The sequence below is a fragment of the Pollachius pollachius genome, assembly GCF_949987615.1.
Source record: "Pollachius pollachius genome assembly, chromosome: 20".
Classification (NCBI taxonomy): Eukaryota; Metazoa; Chordata; class Actinopteri; order Gadiformes; family Gadidae; genus Pollachius; species Pollachius pollachius.
In genome coordinates, this window is record NC_136953.1 from 16131691 (window position 1) to 16152140 (window position 20450).

Below are 20450 nucleotides of genomic sequence, written 5' to 3' on the forward strand. Positions count from 1 at the left end.
CGTTTAAACATACAGACCCAGGCGTATCGCCTCCAAATGTATGCTGGGTAATAAATGTGTTAATCGCATAGCTGCCAACAAAATCGATGCATCCTCACCAATCACTTGTCAACAGTTCAGAATTCCGCAAACCACCCTGAGCAGGTTATTAAAGAGACACATGGACTGTCAAATTTGAAACAAATTCAAATTGTTCACATTCTACGGAAAAAATAACATTCTAATTGCTAAATTAACAAAAAGTCAATTTGAATATGAAATAATATGTGTAAATAACAGAGCTGGAGACTTGAGGCTTCACTTGACCTGTGAGACTGGACTCAGACTCCCTGCTGTGAGACTGGACTCAGACTCCCTGCGGTGAGACTGGACTCAGACTCCCTGCTGTGAGACTGGACTCAGACTCCCTGCTGTGAGACTGGACTCAGCCTCCCTGCTGTGAGACTGGACTCAGACTCCCTGCGGTGAGACTGGACTCTGACTCCCTGCGGTGAGACTGGACTCTGACTCCCTGCGGTGAGACTGTTCTAGACTTGACCAACTTGACACTTTAATGCTGGGAGACTCGGGTCTCTCTCTCTGGAGACAGAAAGAAAAGATGTGGTCAGATTCCCCAAAGTCTGTTTTAAACGATCAGTGTATCATATCATCACTGTATGCATCGTCTGTTGCATCGTTATTCCAAAAAAACAATGCTTCCAAGTCTATCCCTTCTTTGAACTGGTCTGCTGCCAGCCCAGATAACGGGAATGACTCCATGTGCCAGGCTAAGATAGGCCTAGTGTTGATGATGAATCGAACATCGGAATAATAATAAAAAATATGACAAGAGAACGAAGTACGACAGACAAGCAGTGACACAACAACACATCGTGACCAAAGACCAACAGCTCTTTAAGTTAGTTTCACTTGAGGTTCTCCTGGTAACTAATGAAGTCAAAGCCGTATTGAATTCCTATTGGTCCAGACCGGCCTCTCCCTCTCGCAGCGTCTCTTGTTCGCAGGTTTCCTGGTCAGTCCGTGTGATAATGGAGTTGGAGTCACGTCTCTGTGGAAAATCTCATCGAGCTATTCTTCTGATTACATCGATATGAAGGCTCTAATAGGGCTTCTGCTGTTGGTCTTTGGTCACGATGTGTCCTCAGGTAAGACTGATTACAGTTTTTAATTTTCAAAACGATGTTTTCCTAAAGGTTCGTTTCTGGTCCCTGAAGAGACTACGCTTAGATTCTCTAATTTGGTTGAAAAGCATTTGATTATCCTCTCTAATGAGTTCAATTAATCCACACCATGATTACATTTTTACTGTGAATGTTTAAACTAATGTAAGAACATTTATTTTGGGTTCAACTGTGAAAACGAAACCAGCGCACTGGATTTATGACGTCGTTCCTAAATGTACAATCTATTATCAGATCCAAACATTAAACTTCAGTTAGGAGGGAATCCGATGCGTACTTTAAGTCTACTTTTAATCCTATGTATTATATTAACACTCTTAACAATCTTATTAGTAACTCGTCAACGTTCATGGAGAATCATCCCGCGCGCGCAGACACACACACACACACACACACACCTACACACACACGCACACACGCAGACACGCAACAATTTAATTATTATCGTTGCTATCAATATATTATGAAATATAATAATTATTTTGTTATATTAATTATTATCATTCCAATGATAGCAATCTGAAGATAGTTATAATGCCGTCATCGAATACAGAAATTCACCAATATACTAATAATTATAAAAACATTGGAATAGTTATTTAAATAATCGTTTAATATTATATAATGGATAGTATAAACCTGTCTGTCTCTCTAACAGTCTGTCTCCCGTGATGTGCTGTATTAACCTGTTTGTCTGTCTGTCTCCCGTGATATACTGTATTAACCTGTCTGTCTGTCTACCGTGATGTACTGTATTAACCGGTCTGTCTCTCTGTCTGTCTTTCCACTGTGATGTACTGTATTAAGATGTCTGTCTGTCTACCGTGATGTACTGTATTAAGATGTCTGTCTCTCTGTCTGTCTGTCTACATTGATATACTGTATTAAGCTGTCTGTCTGTCTACCGTGATGTACTGTATTAACCTGTCTGTCCGTCTCTCTGTCTGTCTGTCTACCGTGATGTACTGTATTAAGATGTCTGTCTCTCTGTCTGTCTGTCTGTCTTGATGTACTGTATTAACCTGTCCTGTCTGTCTACAGTGATGCATTAACCTGTCTGTTTGTCTCTCTGTCTCCGTGATGTACTTTAACCTGTCTGTCTGTCTGTCTACAGTGATTCACTCTCTGCAGTTTTTCTCCATGGCATCGTCTGGACTCCCAACCTTCCCAGAGTTTGTGATGGTTGTGATGGTGGATGAAGTTCAGGTTGAGTACTATGACAGCAACACCCAGAGAATCGTACCCAAACAGGACTGGGTGGACCAGGCCAACAGAGAAGACTCCAACCACCTGGAGAGGGAAACTGAAAACAGAAAGGGTGCCCAGCAGGTCTTCAAAGGCAACATGGGGACTCTGAAGCAGCGCTTTAACCAGACAGGAGGTACGTTTATATCTAATGTCTGACCTCTAACATGGAGATAGCCATCATTTGACCCCAGAATGAAGTAGGGGCTGTAGGGTGGTGTAGGGTGGTGTAGGGGGTGTAGGGTGGTGTAGGGTGGTGTAGGGGGTGTAGGGGGAGTAGGGGGGTGTAGGGGGTGTAGGGTGGTGTAGGGTGGTGTAGGGTGGTGTAGGGGGTGTAGGGGGAGTAGGGTGGTGTAGGGGGTGTAGGGGGTGTAGGGGGTGTAGGGTGGTGTAGGGTGGTGTAGGGTGGTGTAGGGGGTGTAGGGGGAGTAGGGTGGTGTAGGGGGGTGTAGGGGGTTTAGGGGGAGTAGGGTGGTGTAGGGGGGTGTAGGGGGTTTAGGGGGAGTAGGGTGGTGTAGGGGGGTGTAGGGGGTTTAGGGGGAGTAGGGTGGTGTAGGGTGGTGTAGGGGGTGTAGGGGGTGTAGGGGGGTGTAGGGGGGTGTAGGGTGGTGTAGGGGGTGTAGGGGGAGTAGGGTGGTGTAGGGTGGTGTAGGGTGGTGTAGGGGGTGTAGGGTGGTGTAGGGGGGTGTAGGGCGGTGTAGGGGGTGTAGGGTGGTGTAGGGGGTGTAGGGGGTGTAGGGGGTGTAGGGGGTGTAGGGGGGTGTAGGGTGGTGTAGGGGGTTTAGGGGGAGTAGGGTGGTGTAGGGGGTGTAGGGGGGTGTAGGGGGTGTAGGGGGTGTAGGGGGTGTAGGGTGGTGTAGGGGGGAGTAGGGTGGTGTAGGGGGGTGTAGGGTGGTGTAGGGGGTGTAGGGTGGTGTAGGGTGGTGTAGGGCGGTGTAGGGCGGTGTAGGGGGTTTAGGGGGAGTAGGGTGGTGTAGGGGGTGTAGGGGGGTGTAGGGGGTGTAGGGGGGTGTAGGGTGGTGTAGGGGGTGTAGGGTGGTGTAGGGGGGAGTAGGGTGGTGTAGGGGGGTGTAGGGTGGTGTAGGGGGTGTAGGGTGGTGTAGGGGGTGTAGGGGGTGTAGGGTGGTGTAGGGGGTGTAGGGGGTGTAGGGTGGTGTAGGGGGTGTAGGGGGTGTAGGGCGGTGTAGGGGGTGTAGGGGGTGTAGGGGGTGTAGGGTGGTGTAGGGTGGTGTAGGGTGGTGTAGGGCGGTGTAGGACGGTGTAGGGTGGTGTAGGGTGGTGTAGGGCGGTGTAGGACGGTGTAGGGTGGTGTAGGGGCTGTAGGGTGGTGTAGGGGGTGTAGGACGGTGTAGGGTGGTGTAGGGTGGTGTAGGACGGTGTAGGGTGGTGTACGGGGGTGTAGGGTGGTGTAGGGGGTGTAGGGGCTGTAGGGTGGTGTAGGGGGGTGTAGTTTGAGACTCATTAATTAGTTCAGTATCATTTTAAACTAATTATTATTTTGTTAACCATTCTACATTATCCAGGTGTGTTGTGACTCCATAACATAAAGACATGTGTTCTGAAGAGGCTCCTATTTGTAGTCTTTGTTGTCTCATGTCCTTTAGAGTTTCTGCAGAGCTTCACCCCAACAGTTAATGATTTCATGCTCAAAGGCGAGCATTAGTTTGTCTGACATGATATATATATATTTATTCATGTATTCCTCTCTCTCTCTCTCTCTCTCTCTCTCTCTCTCAGGTGCCCATGTATATCAGAACATGCTTGGTTGTGAGTGGGATGATGAGGATGATACTACTGATGGTTATGACCAGTATGGTTATGATGGAGAGGACTTCATATCGTTGGACCTGAAGACCCTGACCTGGGTCGCTCCAGTACATCAGGCTTTCACCACCAAACTGAAATGGGAACACAATAGAGATTTAATGGAACAGAAGAAGTTCTACTACACCAAGGAGTGTGTTGATTGGCTGAAGAAACACCTGGCATACGGGAAGAGCACTCTGCAGAGAACAGGTAGAGTCACATGACCTGGTGGGCGTTGACAGACTCATGTCTCTGAGTCCCTGTTCTCCCCCCCCCCCCCCCTCCATTCCTGTCTCTCTCCCTCTAACCAAAATAATTAAATAAAGTCCAAAAATAAATCAACGAGACTTAAATGACAAGAACATGTTTGACATTATAAAATTCTCTCTCTCTCTCTCTCTCTCTCTCTCTCTCTCTCTCTCTCCCCCCCCCCCCCCTCCTCTCTCCAGAGCATCCGCAGGTGTCTCTGCTCCAGAGGAGCCCCTCCTCCCCAGTGGTGTGCCATGCTACAGGCTTCTTCCCTGACAGGGTGGTGGTGTTCTGGAGGAGAGACGGCCAGGAGCTCCAGGAGCAGGTGGACCCCGGGGAGGTCCTCCCCAACCACGACGGGACCTTCCAGGTCAGCGTGGACCTCAACCTCACGGCCGTCCCACAGAAGGACTGGGGCAGGTACGAGTGTGTGGTCCAGCTGAAAGGCATCGAGGACATCTCCACCCCCCTGGACCCCGGCCTCATCAGGACCAACGGGGGTAAGACTGGTGTTGGAGGGGATGGAGGTGGGGAACACATGTCTCACCACCTCCACCTGACCTCATCACAACCACTGCCAGGGGCCTCTACCCAGGCACGCCGGTAGACCGGGGCATTCGAGGCTATAGCCCCGGATCTTTTGTGAAATAGCCCCGGATCGCTGTGCCGTCAAAACGAAAATAAAAAAACATAATAATGATGAAAATAGCCCCGTAGAGTTTACTTCTCTGTGGTTGTGTTACCAGCAGCCACAGATGCAACATTGTAGCCAGTGAAAACCGCAACATTCTGACATGTCCATGTATGGGCAGATTTAGAATAATTTGTCGCAAAATGTTGCAAACTCAACGTCGGTATTCTTTCTTCTCTATGCATAGAACATCTAGTCGATGTTGCTGTTTCATGCTGCTAGCCTTTTATTGAGATCAGGGAGTTTTGAGAAGGACAGTAATAAAATATCTTTGGTAAGATGGATATAAGAAGAGAGACCCGCAGTGAATTCAACCCGGTCCACTTGACATCGGGTAGGCGCATGACAGTGGTAGGCCTACCGTAAAACTTCAATAGACCAGGCTTTTATTTGTTTTAATCACTGAACTTCCGAACAAAACTCTTGCTCAGCAAAGATGGAAAATACTATCAAATGTATTATTTAAGCCAGTATGAATATTGCCGTATGTTTACCAGGCAATCGAATAACGCCTGCGCACACACACACACACACACACACACACACACACACACACACACACGCAGAGTGCTAATCGGGAGATTGCTAATTCCCTGTGAGCCGTTAACGTTCCGGGGCCGCCGGGCTGATTACTGCGGGATAACAATATTTTATTGAATAGTCCTTCCAACGCCGTCCGGCAGCCCGAGCTGTGCAACCGCAACCTCTCACTCACTCAACAGACCCAACACTCACAAACTGTCAACATCGCAACCAAGTCCCTTTTGTCTAGAGGGGAGTAACTGAGCGCCCCCTCCCGAAGTGGTACAGCCCAGGTCAGCCTTGAACTACGATTGGTCAGAAAGGCGTAACAGATAATGACAACATTGATCTCTCATGCAGGCTCAAACAGAGTGACACACAAACACACACACACACTTTTAAGGAGTTTTTCACCCGCTCCGTATCCAGCTTGTTCCACGCTTAAAGCAGCTAGGCTACGTATGCGGCGAGCTGGGGCTACGATTCATGCAGACTGGCTTTGAACGGCTTATTCCATGGATGTACTTTGCGTGTTTTCCCGCCGATGTTTCGAAGCAGTATGGTTATGCTGTTGAGAGCTTAAATAAATGGACTATATAAGTTGACTACGAACAATTATTGAAGTTTAGAGGTCCCATGACATGCCACCAGTTTTGGGTTGATTAGCCGTTACAAGCCGTTTTGGAAAGCTGTCCCTTATGAGATCACAGGTGGGCGTGTCCACCTAGATGTGTGACGGATAGATGAGCAACGTTTGCTACAGTCCACTGGGTAGGCTGGTAGACTGATCTATCTAACAAACATCTAGGTTGACACGCCCACCTGTGATGTCATAAGGGACAGATTTCCAAAACGGCTTGTAACGGCTAATCAACCCACACCTGGTGGCATGTCATGGGACCTTTAACATTTTGTTCATCAAATTTGACAACTGACAGATGCAATATTGTAGCCAGTGAAAAGCGCACAATTCTGACGTGTACATTTATGGGCAGATTTAGAATCATTTGTTGCAAAATGTTGCAAATTTGATTCTCTATGCATAGCGCATCACGTTGATATCGCTGTTTAGTGCTGCTCTAGTTTGCACAGATTCAGGAGATCCGCAGTGAATTCAACCCGGTCCACTTGACATCGGGTAGGCGCATGACAGTGTTTATTTCGCGACAGGCTTTTCTAATGTCTCATTTTGGCTGCTGGTGCATGTGGGGCACTTTCCTATCCTTAACATAAACATTAACCTTCTCAGTAGGCCTGCCCCTACGTGAGTCAGACATGACGATTGGTCTTTCCTTTTCTTCTCAAACTACGTTACAATTGCGTGTTCATCAGCCCGATTTTCAAATTTTCTCAGGGGAGAAACCCCCTAATATCCGTTTTAAAAGGACTAACTTCTGGGCTACAGCCCCGAATGTTTTCAATTGCTAGCGACGCTCCTGCCTGTACCAGTTCTCTTTTTTGCATCCCGAAGTACTTGGAGGAAAGGTGGTTCGAATTCAAAAAATGCTTAGGAAAGGAGCCTGGATGCATCCTTAAACCCTCCTTTAGCATATGTTACTCCTGACCAACCTTTAAGAAAGGAAAGGAGATAGTGGTATCCCATAATCCTTTAAGGCGGCAATATTTAATATTTTGTCGGCTTGCCACCGACAAAGTTTACCGACTCTACGCGAAGACGCATGAGAGACGCGGTAAAGCAGAAGAAGAGAAGAGAGGAAAATACAATTGATAATAATGGATACCAATTCCAAAAACATATTATTTGAATCAAATTGAATTCATTTATTGCTGGATATCAAGCACACAATACAAACCGTAAGAAAATAAATTGGGATTCAAGTGGCCCAAAATATTCCAGTTGGCCAAGTCCGACCTAAGTGATTCTCACTGTTGGTGCAAACCTGATTGAAATCAATACGACAAGAACGCATGGATCGAAAGAGCGCTTGTTGTAGTCCAACTTTCCAAAATTTAGTTCCACGCTAGAGACGCTAGAGGTCAGCAATACTCGCAGTCGCGCAATGACGTTGGTTAGGAAAAGTGGAGTCGAATTCATTTTAAGCAGTGCTGTCTTTTTCTTTGTTCGAAAGGAAGCACCTATTCATCTCTCCTTGTCGTTTTTCCACAAAAGGTTAAGGAAAGGAGGCATGAAAGTTAGGAGATTTGACTATTCCTAAAGGCCCCGGGTCTACCTGGACACTACTGAAGCTACTGGGTAAACACACAGCTCTCAGGAGTAGCTCACTGCAGCAGAACACGGTGGATTGTGGGTAAATGAGTTCTATGAATAGGGCTATGCTCAGATCAGTCCCTGAGTGACCCTGAGCTCCAGAACAGATTCTAGAGGAATAGTTACACTGACGTTGTGTTAGTCGTGTGTGTAGCATCACGTGACCGTAGACATGTGGTTCAATGATGGAGGGATGGATGGGGGAGGGTCTCTGTCCAACATCTATAATTACACACCTGATTTTATTTTCTTGATTTACCTTCAGGGGACAAGAGTTACATCCTTGCTTTCATCCTCACTGGTGTTACTGTTGCTGTTGTTGCTGTTGCTGTTGTTGTCTTTCTGTACCAGAAGAGGAACGGTGAGTGAATCAAACTCTCCGGGAGGACTGACACCTGATTTCCACCTGCTCCTACTTCCTGTCCCCTTCCTAGTCCCCTTCCTAGACACCTACATAGGTTGTAGAAACCTCCACCTCTGAATGATGAACCTCCTCCAATGTCGTGTCCATAGAGATGTTGTGGCATTAAGAATATGAAAGTCTAATAACAGGAGGATATTCACCACGGTTACGACACTAATCATTTCTCTTGATCCTTAGATTCAGAAAAGCGTCACAAACCAGTTGGTGAGTAAAATTAGTTTTTACTGCAGTTCTGCTCTTATGATTAACACCACTACCAACACGGAGACCTTGGTGACTTGTCTAGCTCACTTGACTATACAGCTCTATAGATCTAGATACATTTAGCTCACTGGACTATACAGCTCTGTAGATCTAGATACATCTAGCTCACTGGACTATACAGCTATGTAGATCTAGAAACATCTAGCTCACTGGACTATACAGCTCTGTAGATCTAGAAACATCTAGCTCACTGGACTGTACAGCTCAATAGATCTAGATACATTTAGCTCACTGGACTATACAGCTCTGTAGATCTAGATACATCTAGCTCACTGGACTATACAGCTCTGTAGATCTAGATACATCTACGTCACTGGACTATACAGCTCTGTATATCTAGTTACATCTAGATACATTTAGCTCACTGGACTATACAGCTCAATAGATCTAGATACATCTAGCTCACTGGACTATAAAGCTCTATAGATCTAGATACATTTAGCTCACTGGACTATACAGCTCTGTAGATCTAGATACATCTACCTCACTGGACTATACAGCTCTATAGATCTAGAAACATCTAGCTCACTGGACTATACAGCTCTACAGATCTAGATACATCTAGCTCAGTCATGACTTCACCTCCTCCCATTCTGCTACTTCCCAGGTTCTGACTTGAGCTCTGAGACCACTGAGGAGCAGAAGCTGGCTCCTGAGGCCTATCCTCTGACCACAGTCAGTATTTTATCACTTTGCAATACTTATTCTGTAATATATGTACAGTTATATTTATTAGCAGCCTACTTTATAACAGCAATAGTAATAGTAATATTTTAGCACTACTTCATCACAGTAATAGTTGAACAATACTTCATCACAGTAACATGTTAACAGTACATCATCACAGTGATAATGTGTTTAATGTTGACTTGTGCTTCCTTGCTGTTTAGGGTCAAAGTTAAATCATGAAGAGGCTTGTCACGTTCAGCTTCCTAAACCAGGATGGAGTGGATCGCTTTTCATTTATAATCCTTACAATCAGGCTTGGGATTTCAGCTAACTGCAGAGTCTAAATTTGCTTAATTAAAATATTCATACTTAACTCTATTTTGATAACAATCATTAATCTGTAAGAAGTCTAAATCAATTACAGCTCTCTATTTGTGATAGATTTGAATAACTCTGCCGCTTCGCGTTATAACCTTTTAATTATGTTATATTGTTTAGTAATATTTAAGTTTCAAATAATATTCATTCATAAGATTCTGAATTAAGATTTGGGACAGTGAGATTCTGTCAAGTTTGAATGCAATAATCGATTAAATAGTTTCCTCAAAAAATCTCTTTGCTGTATTTTCTGTGTTCTTTGGGGAATTGGATAGTATATACTTGGGTTATTCTGTCAATAAAATACATAAAAATTGTTTTGTCCATATATTTAATATACTTATCGTTAGGTTAGGTTTACATATTTTGTTTAGAGTTGAGGTTTATTATTAAAGTTTGTTAGGTTATAGGTGAATCCTTAAGAGTAAATTGACAAATATAAACCCTAATTGATTTTAAAATATGAAATTGAAAAAAAAAATACAGAAATTAATACAAAATTATTATATTAAGTTATAAAAAACTGAGAACCGATGTGATACATATACATTCACAAAAACATTCAATGGCATTTATGATTTTAGGTTATTTAGATAGGTATTTAGCTTTTCATTTATTCAGTATTTGATAATATCCTATGATATACAACATGAACACAATTATACAAATGTAAATAGCTTTAACATCATGCAAACAGATATAATCTTTCTGCAGATCAAATAATAGAATGTATAAATCCTTACTCAGTTCCCTACCCAGCTAGCGTGTAGAACCAAGATGGTAGCCGGGTGATTCAGGCCCAGGACTGATCCGACTGGTTTGGAGACAGTCTGCCTGGGCGACCTGATTGGCTGCCTGGGTCACATGGTGTGCTGAGTCTTGGCTTTGGAAAGCCCCGGAAGCTGCAGCCTGGCTTCCCGCCAGAGACCAGGAGCACCACAACACCAACTGCACAAACTGCCACCACACCGGCCTCCATCTTGTCTCCTGACGTCAAAAGAACCGCCCAATGGCGGCTGTGTTCCCATAGCAGGGGTGTAGAGTATATTATAATTTTATAATATATATATATGTTTGTTTTCACTACGGCAGTGACGTCTGCTCAGTGTGGTGACTACAGGCATAGCCCGTCTGTTAACTGGTGGTAGCGTGGCGATGTTAAGAGCTTTGGTTATTTTGGATTTGTGCCATAAATGTGCTGAGTGACATGATTGCTGGTCTAGACCTGTAGGTAGGCCTATTGTTTTAATATGTGGGGTAATGAGAAAGAAGTAGTATTGTTAAACATGTTGATTTTTACAATTAAGATTAGCTCCAGTTTCCATATTTGGCAAGCAACACAGATCAAACTTCTTCTGAATGTGTATGCGTGTGCGCGTGCAGGCTGGATTCCTTTTTGATGACCTTATAAATTTATTCATTGAATAAAGGAACCAAACCAATACTATATACGCCACCACGAGCCTCACAAAACAAACGTAATATTTAAATTCCAACTATACACACAACAACAACTTTGTTTACAGTAAACTAAAATAAGTAATATGCAGTATGATCATTTGAAGATCATAACCGATGAAAAGATTTAATTATTCTTTATTTAATCAAATTAAGCTTATTTAATGTGCATGGCATTGGCCATGTGCAAGGAGGGAAGTAGTGAGAAATAAAATCAAAGTGAATGACTCAATTGAATTGTGTAGATGCACTACCACTAGCACTAATGAGTTATCACATGCAAGCTAACAGAATGACTCATCCAACCCCACATGGAATGCTTACGGGTCGACCCATGCCTTCACCTACATTTCGAGGGCCCCATAAGGGGCTTCCATTAGAGCAATTAGAAATAGAATTAAGAAACTGCCATACATGAGTTTATATTCCAACAAGAGAAACACAAAGTTCCAGAACCACAAAGTGCCAGATGCAGACACGCCCGGAGACGACCAACTACCCAGGACCAGACCCAGCCGAGCCAGGATCAACAGCCACATGACGCAATCAAACAGCGGCAGGGTTTGAATCGGTTCTGTTATGAAGGTCCACCATTAACAGAAATGTTGATTGGATAAATTATATATACTATAATCAACAACGGTTTGTCAATTTTACCACGGATGCAGTCAAAGGACTATCAGAACAATTAGATGCCACCTCCCGAATGACCTATCAGAATAGGCTAGCCTTGGACATGTTACTGGCAGAGCAAGGAGGGGTGTGGTTAAGCTGAGGTTCTATGTAACCCCAGGGAGGTCGCATAGAATGAAAAAAGTTGCAGAGTCAGGATGAGGCAGCCACCTTTAAGTATGAGTCTCCAAGCAGTGGCGTTTCTAGGTCTTTGTAATATCCGGGGCTTAGCCCAGAGGGAAAGAGAAAATGCGCATGCAGTTTGCAGCAAAAAAAATTGTATGCTTTATTGCGCATGCATTTTTCAGAATAATTTACCTAAATACACAAAATACGCAGTTTATTATAGCTTTAAATAGCTACCTGACTGCTGTGCTGCTTATCCCCAGACATCTAAAGTACCATTCAAGTTATTTCAGAGTAAAGTTAATACAAGTGAGACAGACCTTACCTATATATATATATATATATATCTATATATAGATATATATACACACTGTATATATATATGACTGAGGATAGGATAGGTTAATTCACCTGAGGTGGTAAACAGTCTGGTTATGCTTTTAAACCGTTTATTCTCTTGCCAGAAGGATTATCCAGAAGGACTAAGCTACTTTATTTTGGGATGCCCCTGGAATCCCCACATTTGTTTCTAGTGTAAAGCAAGCAAAAAAAACAAGAAAGAAAAAAAAAGCAAGTTGAATTATTATTTTTTTAAATAACAGCCTAGTGACGCCACTGTTCATCACTATCCAACAAATGTATTCCCCAGTATTCCCTCCATGGTGAATGCTTACCAGTTCACCAGGAGGGGATTCACCTGTCGACTTCTACGTGCACTCACACTTCTAGGGTGGACTCAGAAAGTCATGCGTTCTCGGATCAACTCACGTCCATTTAATGACGTACAAGGACAAGTTATAGCTGGCAGTATGCATCTTACGTCCGATGCAACTCGTGTTTGAATTTGGGTGCAATAATGTTACTCGACTTCAGGCACAGGGAACGTCTCTCTACTGATGCAATAAATAATAAATCAGCTTAGTAGTTCACTGCAGCCGTTGACCTTTGACGCCATGTTAACGCCTCTTCACACAACGTGGTGGAAAGGTCAGCGTTTGAGAAAATAAAATGACGTTTCAACTAGCATTGTATTTTGGTAGGAAGAGTTTGTGTTAAAGACCACACTACTGAACATTGTCCTGTGTTATTTAAATTATTACCAAAATATTCAAATATTGTATTTAAACTGACATTAAGAATTATTCTTAAAATGCACATAATGTCACAACTTGCACTAACTGTTCAAATAAGTTTAAAGAACGTATTTAAAAACACTTTGTAATAAACCAGTCACTGCCAAAATAATACATCTGATGTTTGACGTTTATTGCTATAAAAAAAAATCTCTTTTCAACAACCATGAAATTGGGTGCTTTCTCAACAAAGGCAGCCTTGTACCTTATATATACACAACATGTACGACCCTGAAAACATGAGTCACAAAAAGTTCACATTAATATATCAAATTGTGTTTTTAAATTAGCTTTGGCTTTCCGCCGATTACCAAAATAAAACTTGTTAAAAACTTGTTAAAAACAAAATGGATGAAATACGGCACACTGCGTCAGACATCCTGGAAGTGGATATGCTTGTTGGCCTCCTTGGCTCGGGCCATGATTATCTTCTCCGCCTTCGAGATGAGCTGCGTGAGAGAACAACAGGAGGTGACACGTCAGACGGCGGTGAGGAAAATAAGGCAAACATTTGTGTTGAACTATGAAACGATGTTACAAGAACATGCCCAACATGTCAAGTATTTAAAAGCACAGGTATTAATATTAAGATGCCGTGAACAGGTAAAGGGGTGACATTCTGCCACCAGGTGTGAGTGTGATTAGCCATTACCAGCCGTTTAAAAAAAATCATCCTTTCCGTGGGTTTAGGCTCCGTCCACACGGAAACGATTTTTTTGTGAAAACGTCTTTTGTGTTTGGGCCGACACTCCAGACGGATCAGGCGTTTGGCGGTTTTTTTTTTAGGCTGGAGTTCCGTCTAATTTTTTTTACTTGATTTGTATCATTTTTGTAGCTTTAAATACAGACCCTTGGTCAATTTAATTACTAACTAAAGTATTTTCTGCTCAATCTAAAAGGTTTAGGTCCAGGTCCATCATTGGTGGAGAACCAGAGCCACATAGAGGCCTTGAATATGTACTAGTGCGTTTCTACAGCTAGATGCGTTTCGCAATGAGTCCGTCTTTACGGAGCTATTCCTGAAACGCATCAAAAGAAAATGGAGGGAAAAGGTAGTTTTGGCCAGTGTGGGCGGGGCCTTAGTGACATCACGAGTGGGAGTGTCCACCTAGATGTATGCTGGATAATGGCTTGTAATGGCTGATCACACTCCTACACGGTGGCATGATATCACCCCTTTAAGGAGTTCATCTAGAATGTTTTAGGTACCAAGATGCCAGCCTTGATTTGTTTCATTGAACAGATCACATGACTGAAATCTTCTCGCACAAAGACAATCCCATTGCCCAACGTATAATTAACCCGCACACACATAACGAAGAATAGAGAAAGTGTTAAGGAGATATCACCTGCATGCATTTCCAACCAGACATTGAATTCATATTTTTCCTTCCAGAATTGTAAGAACACACCTTTTCTGTGCCTCGTTTCTTTTCCCTCGGACGGTTCAACTTCACTTGGCGGTCCACCAAAATCTTCTGCCAATACCTTTGCTCATGATCACCTAAAGAAATAATAAAAAAGAGCCAGTCATCAATGACAACACTCCACCAAAACAAACATGTGAGGGATGAGACTTTGAAGGAACCGATAGATCTTTGTATCTCTGAGGAACCGGTTCTCACCGGAGAGCAGATCCAGCGTCCAGCCGTGTTCCTTGGCGACGGCCGAGCGGCCGTTGACGACGGCCTGGGCTTCCTCGGGGGTCTTGAAGCGGATGTGACCTTCACTGTCTCCCTCCAGTATGTCCACGTAGGCCACCGTAGATATTTTAGAGAGGGCGTCCTGTAGAAATAAGAAAATACAGACACTGGTATGGAATGACTGCAGTTAATGCAGTTCATTAAATATATATATATAATAAATAAGAACGATAATACATTGAACATTGTTCCTAATTGTATGCCCCGTTGGAAGCCTTACAGACTGGTTATAATATTACATATTTGGAGACTATGGAGACTTTGGAGACTTCCTTGCTAATAGACAGTCAAAAGTGTCAAGTGTAAGCTCAGTAAAATAAATAAACTCTACCTTGATGATCTTTCTGCCTGGTAGCGGTTTGGCATCGGTAATCTTCAGGATGACTCCACTGGTGAACTGGGGTCCACTGATCTCCTTCTCCATCTTTTCTATCTTCTCAATCTTCTCCAATGGATTCACTTTCTTCTCTAATGGACCCACCTTCTTCTCCGCTAAAGCCACTTTCTTTCCAGCTAGATGAGGAAATGTATTTATTTATTTTCATTCGTTATCCAACAATCAGTCAAGAACCCTACTTTGAGATGCTTTATATGGAGGCATTCTCTTTTGGGGGAAACTCACGTTGCTCCTGGTGGTCGATCTTAGTGATGCACTTCTTCAGCGAGGCCATGCTCCGCTTCTGCAAGGCCAGGTACTCCTGCTTCAGACCCAGCCAGTCCTTCCTTCACGGGGCGAACCACGAACAAACAGACAGGCAACCGATGACAAGGGGTTGAGGCGACACACAGCCCACTGAATTCATCCGAACATCGATCGTTCACCATGAGAACCTTCACGCCGCTATGTCCTAAAAGAGATCTCTCCCCGGAGCGCTTACTTGGAGAGGACGCGAAGCGGGATGACCTCGTCGCCCATCTTCTCTTTCTTCTTCTTCCGCTTCCTCTTGGCTTTCAGCAGCGAGCCGTCGCCCTTCCCCGCCCCCCCCTCAGCGGGGTCCGCTGTGAGAGGACACACAAGACGTTTGCTCCAGAATAACACCATGGTGTCGATGCACGATGCATCCCGGACATGTGTCAGATCAGCCACACGGAGTAGGTCTTGGATTGTTGGTGTCACTTTAGCGCAAAGCCGTTTAAACATAACCTGGAATGCACACCTATTACAACCGGCATGAAACTTTGAATAAAAAGACGCAAGTCTTGATATCAGTGATCTCTTGTCAACAGGGGCAGAGCGGCGAAAAGACACATTCACATAATGTTGGCTCATCACAAGATTAACGGCATGCACTCTCTCACTCTGCTCTCGCTGACACACACACACACACACACACACACCCCGAAACCATTATTTCTATTTTCTTATTGTATTTTGCACTACTGTTATCTGTTATTTGCACTATCCTCTTTACTGCTGTAACACTGCAAATTTCCCCAGTGTGGGACTACTACAGGATTATCTTAAGGCATCTCATCCCTCTCCCTCTCACAGCCCGCCCACCTTTCACGTCCATCTGGCTGACCCCCGCCTGTTCCTGCTGCTCCTCGCCCGTCTTCCTCAGCTTGGCCGGCTTCTCCTCCCCACCCTCCGCTTCCTGCTCCCCTGCTCCCGCCTGGGAGCGCCGCCTCTTCTTGTCGGACTGTTTCGGAGCGCTCTCCTTCCGGGCGCGGTCTTCCGGAGCGCTCTCCTTCCGGGCGCGGTCTTCCGGAGCGCTCTCCTTCCGGGTGCGGTCTTCCGGAGCGCTCTCCTTCCGGGCGCGGTCTTCCGGAGCGCTCTCCTTCCGGGCGCGGTCTTCCGGAGCCTCACCTTCCGACCGCTTCCTCTTCCCCTTGGGGGGCTGCAGCTCCATCTCCTCCTCCACCACCTCCTCCTCCTCCTTCAGCTCCCCGGGTTCCTCCACCCGTGCGGCCGCCACCTCCTTCTCCTTCTTTTTCTTCTTCTTCTTCTGCTTCTTTTTCTCCTCTTCCTCCCCTGCAAGAGACACCCACAAAGAAGAAAGGGAGGAGGGGTGAGTTGGATCCCAGCTGGTCGGCTTGCGAGTCATTGGGGGCCGCGGAGGTCCGGCTGGGGGGGGTACCTGGGGGGGGGCGCGGGTCGTCCGCCTGGATAATGACGCCCTTTTTGTTTCTGATCTTGGGGAACATTCCCGTCTTTCTGGGGGCGTCCTCGGGGGGGTTATTCAGGAGCTGTGTCAGATGGAAAAACACACCTCGTGATCGAGACTCGGCCCAGTGAGGATACAGCCCTACATTTCGTCAATTAGTCAGCGATCTTGGAGGTTCTTTCCCTGCATTGCCTGTTGATTTAAATGTACATTTACATTTAGGGCATTTAGCAGACGCTTTTATCCAAAGCGACTTACAACAAGTACATTTGTCATAAGAAGTGAAACAATATATCGCTGTCGGTACAGTAAAGATGTTCATAGAACCAAGTGCAAGTATTACAATCGCTAGGCTAACCCATTCCCTGTGTAAAGCAATGATAGCAGCTACTGTAGATGCTACACAATTAAGTACCTTGAATAAGTGCAATGTACAAGTGCCAGGACGTACAACATTCAATGGTGGTTCAATGGTGGAATTTACCAATGATGGTAAATTCATTTATTCTATGCTTTATTAGACCACATATTCAAGCTAATATCATTGGACCTGGATAGCTTCTACACAAAGAGTGCTCAACACCAGATATCTGGGCGGCAGTAACTCAGCTCCTAGCCGAGTGTCGAGGTGTCCCTGAATAAGGCACCTAGCCCTAACTGTTCCCGACGAGCTGGCTGTCGCCTTGCATGGCTGACTCCGCCGTCGTTGTGTGAATGTGTGAATGTGTGCGTGAATGGTGAATGTGAGGCAATATTGTAAAGCGCTTTGAGTGGCCAATAGGTTAGAAAAGCGCTATATAAATGCAGTCCATTTACATTTACCTCAAGGCCCATTCCGGTTAAGGTCCTACAGTCTCTGGCCCAGAATTTCCCTGGCCGTGATCAAAGCCTAGCCAGTCTTTACGTAACAGCCATTCCTATTTCTCCAGTATTGAGACCCCGGTGGTTCTACCTCGATGGCTTTCTGCGCCTCCTCCTCTTTGTCAAACTCCACGAAGGCAAAGCCCTTTGGGTCCCTGGTGGTCTGGTACCGCGGGATGCTGATGTACACCACCTTGCCGCATTTGGCGAACACCTTCTCGACCCAGTCGTGAGTCACGCTCTTCGGCAGAAGTTCCTGGATGAAAAAAGGAAAAATGAGGTTTCAATATGTTTTATGTGTAGAATCATCGCATCACGTCTCTCTATCGAATATAGACATTGTTTAAAGGAACGGAGTGTAGCTTAGTTGAGAGGCCATTAAGTAAGTACTTTTATCCAAAGTGTTGTACAATGCCATGTGATTGCAGTGTCAACGACACGTTAAGCATAAGTAAGCACGCTTCTTAATACAGTTTGCGGTGCAGGTGAGATTATAATGTGCAAAACACAAATGCCTTTACCACATAGACGGTGCAGCCGTCCACGTTCTTGTTCGTGTCCCTGATCGGGTGTTGCCGTCTTAATTTATTCCCCTCTAGGTTGACCTAAAGCAGAACAACAAATGAAACAGAAAAGCATGGCTGAATATACATGTTAGTTCACACGTGGTGGACGTCGCGTTATCCATCGATTCCCAACAATCATTTCCTACTTTCTGCATCTACTTGAAGTACCTCGACGACGGTGGAGTTCTTTAGCGCCCGGGCGATGAGCTTAGTGTCCATCGTCAGCTTTTTCATTCGGTTGAACGTCGTCAACACAGAAATATCCACATCTGAGGAACACGACACGTTTAGTACTTATTGCACGAACCCCAGTAGTAGTAGTAGAACTTAGAACTTAGTTGAAATTATCCTAGCTATCTTTGTTGTATACGGGGAATGGGTTTACCTAGTGATTGTTAGTGCTCGGCACTTGGTTCTATGAAAGAACCTACTACTTACTGTACCGACAGCGATATATTGTTGTTTCTCTTTCTTCTGACAAATGTACAAAAGTTTCTGCTAAATGCCCTGAATGTTAATGTACCGGTAGTAGAAGTAGTAGAAGTTTTTTTTACGCTCGTGGACGAGATTAATTTGGCAGTCTCTTGGTATAAGAAAGACTTACGCCAGCCATTTCAAATCATATAAAATAGTTTTTTCATCAACAGAAACGTATCCTCAAATATGTGTCGCGTACGAGCCAGTACTCTCAAGCCAATCAACCTCAGGCTGAGAACCCCTGTACACCTGTACCCCTGTACCCCTGTACCCCTGAGAGGTGTTGGCCTCCGACAAGGACTCACATCCATCCGCCGAGTCAGTGATGAGCTGCTTGATGAAGCGGTCCTTGCCCAGGTTGACGTCCCCGAACCAGAACTCCACCTGCTTCTTGATGTCGGCCAGCAGCTGTTTGACCCGAGGCCTCTTCCTCTTCTCACTCTCCTTGGTCTTACCCTCGGGGTCTGCGTGCTTCGCCTGGCCGGGGGCGGGCCTCCGCTCCGTGTCAATCATCTCGGGGTGGAGGTGGGGCTACAGTGACGACAGTGACCTCAACCATCTCTAGTTTGGTCTCGTTCTGGCAACAGAATCCCTCATATCAAGGCGGTCTCTCAGTGGGTCCATTCGGCTGTTTCAGGAGGATTGCTCTGACATTTACTTGCACTGCACATTGTATTGGAGCCTGATCAAGCTCTTAAAGATTAATTACAGGGTTGAGGTTGGACTACTTCACAAAATAAACTTGCACACTGAACCTTGGATTGGATTTGTTTTGTTTTTTTTGGTGATATTTCATTGATTGTAATAGTTGCAGCAACTAGTTATGAACTGAGGAAACTACAACGATGATGATGCGACCAGAACATTTAAAAATCCAAAACATACAATTCTAACTGCTTGCAAATGCTAAATTGTTGCATTAGAAAATATATACATATATATTGATGAATTTGAGCGTTAGGTCGGCGTTGTGTGGGAGTCAAACGCCACATTTAAACACACAACACACTTACAAATCAAGTCGGGTCAACAGTGCACGGCAAAAACGGCGTCTTTCTAATTATGCTCGATCAGCACTTACCGATAAACAGTGAGTATCGATCCTCTAGAAGACCAAGGAGTTCATGACGATCAGAAGACGACAAAACACAACAACATGGACCGCCTACCAGAGCACCTTTGCAGCGGCGCGCACTATATACCTCATGGCGGGAGACCCGCTCCTGTGGCTAGTGTTGCCAGATTGGGCCAGATTGGGCGGGAAAATGGCCCAATCTGGCAACTGTCTGTGGCGGTGCCGCCCCGGCGCACATGAGCGACGTCACACTGAGCGGTCCCGCGTCCTGGAACGGTGGAGAGTTTGGACGGTTCCATCTCTTTAAATGTGCCTAATTACAAAAGTACAAACTGGACAGCGGACAACAGTGAATAAAATAGCTCGGTTGGTTAGAGCGTGGTGCTAATAACGCCAAGGTCGCGGGTACCCGTACTGGCCAATAGTTATTTTGACAGGAAAACTGCAGCTTGTGAATCCGAGTTGTGCACAAAGTGAATGCTCTAGGTATAATGTAAATCTCATCCACGAAGCAATGACATGCTGTATCTTGCATCACCAGTAGATGGAGACAGACATGCTGATCTGAGCCAAGGCCAAGGTGTCCAATATCAGGAACATGCACACAAGGGCTTA

At 45.0% G+C, this 20450-nt stretch overlaps 2 protein-coding genes across 4 annotated transcripts; one reads left to right on the plus strand and one right to left on the minus strand.

Annotated features, from left to right (window-relative positions):
* Nucleotides 1-1006: 1006 nt before the first annotated feature.
* LOC307091372 (major histocompatibility complex class I-related gene protein-like) lies at nt 1007-9976 on the plus strand. Its single transcript, XM_079758330.1, has 8 exons — nt 1007-1145; nt 2296-2562; nt 4164-4442; nt 4682-4981; nt 8190-8285; nt 8526-8552; nt 9220-9287; nt 9503-9976. The coding sequence occupies exons 1-8, from the start codon at nt 1091-1093 to the stop codon at nt 9512-9514; spliced, it is 1104 nt and encodes a 367-aa protein (XP_079614456.1). The 5' UTR covers nt 1007-1090; the 3' UTR covers nt 9515-9976.
* Nucleotides 9977-12910: 2934 nt separating this feature from the next.
* On the minus strand, nt 12911-19945 carry larp7 (La ribonucleoprotein 7, transcriptional regulator). Of its 3 annotated transcripts, none has more exons than XM_079758325.1 (13): nt 19842-19945; nt 19066-19291; nt 18452-18552; nt 18239-18322; nt 17809-17973; nt 16830-16938; nt 16253-16723; nt 15630-15750; nt 15374-15474; nt 15083-15264; nt 14674-14833; nt 14461-14552; nt 12911-13497 (listed from the first exon to the last, which is right to left on the minus strand). In XM_079758325.1, exons 2-13 carry the CDS (start codon nt 19271-19273, stop codon nt 13420-13422), a joined length of 1872 nt encoding a protein of 623 aa, XP_079614451.1. In that variant the 5' UTR covers nt 19274-19291; nt 19842-19945; the 3' UTR covers nt 12911-13419. The 3 variants fall into 3 exon arrangements, with proteins under 3 accessions (XP_079614451.1, XP_079614453.1, XP_079614452.1); XM_079758327.1 differs by having other exon boundaries at nt 19066-19337; nt 19842-19911; XM_079758326.1 differs by lacking the exon at nt 19842-19945 and having other exon boundaries at nt 19066-19570.
* Nucleotides 19946-20450: the final 505 nt, after the last annotated feature.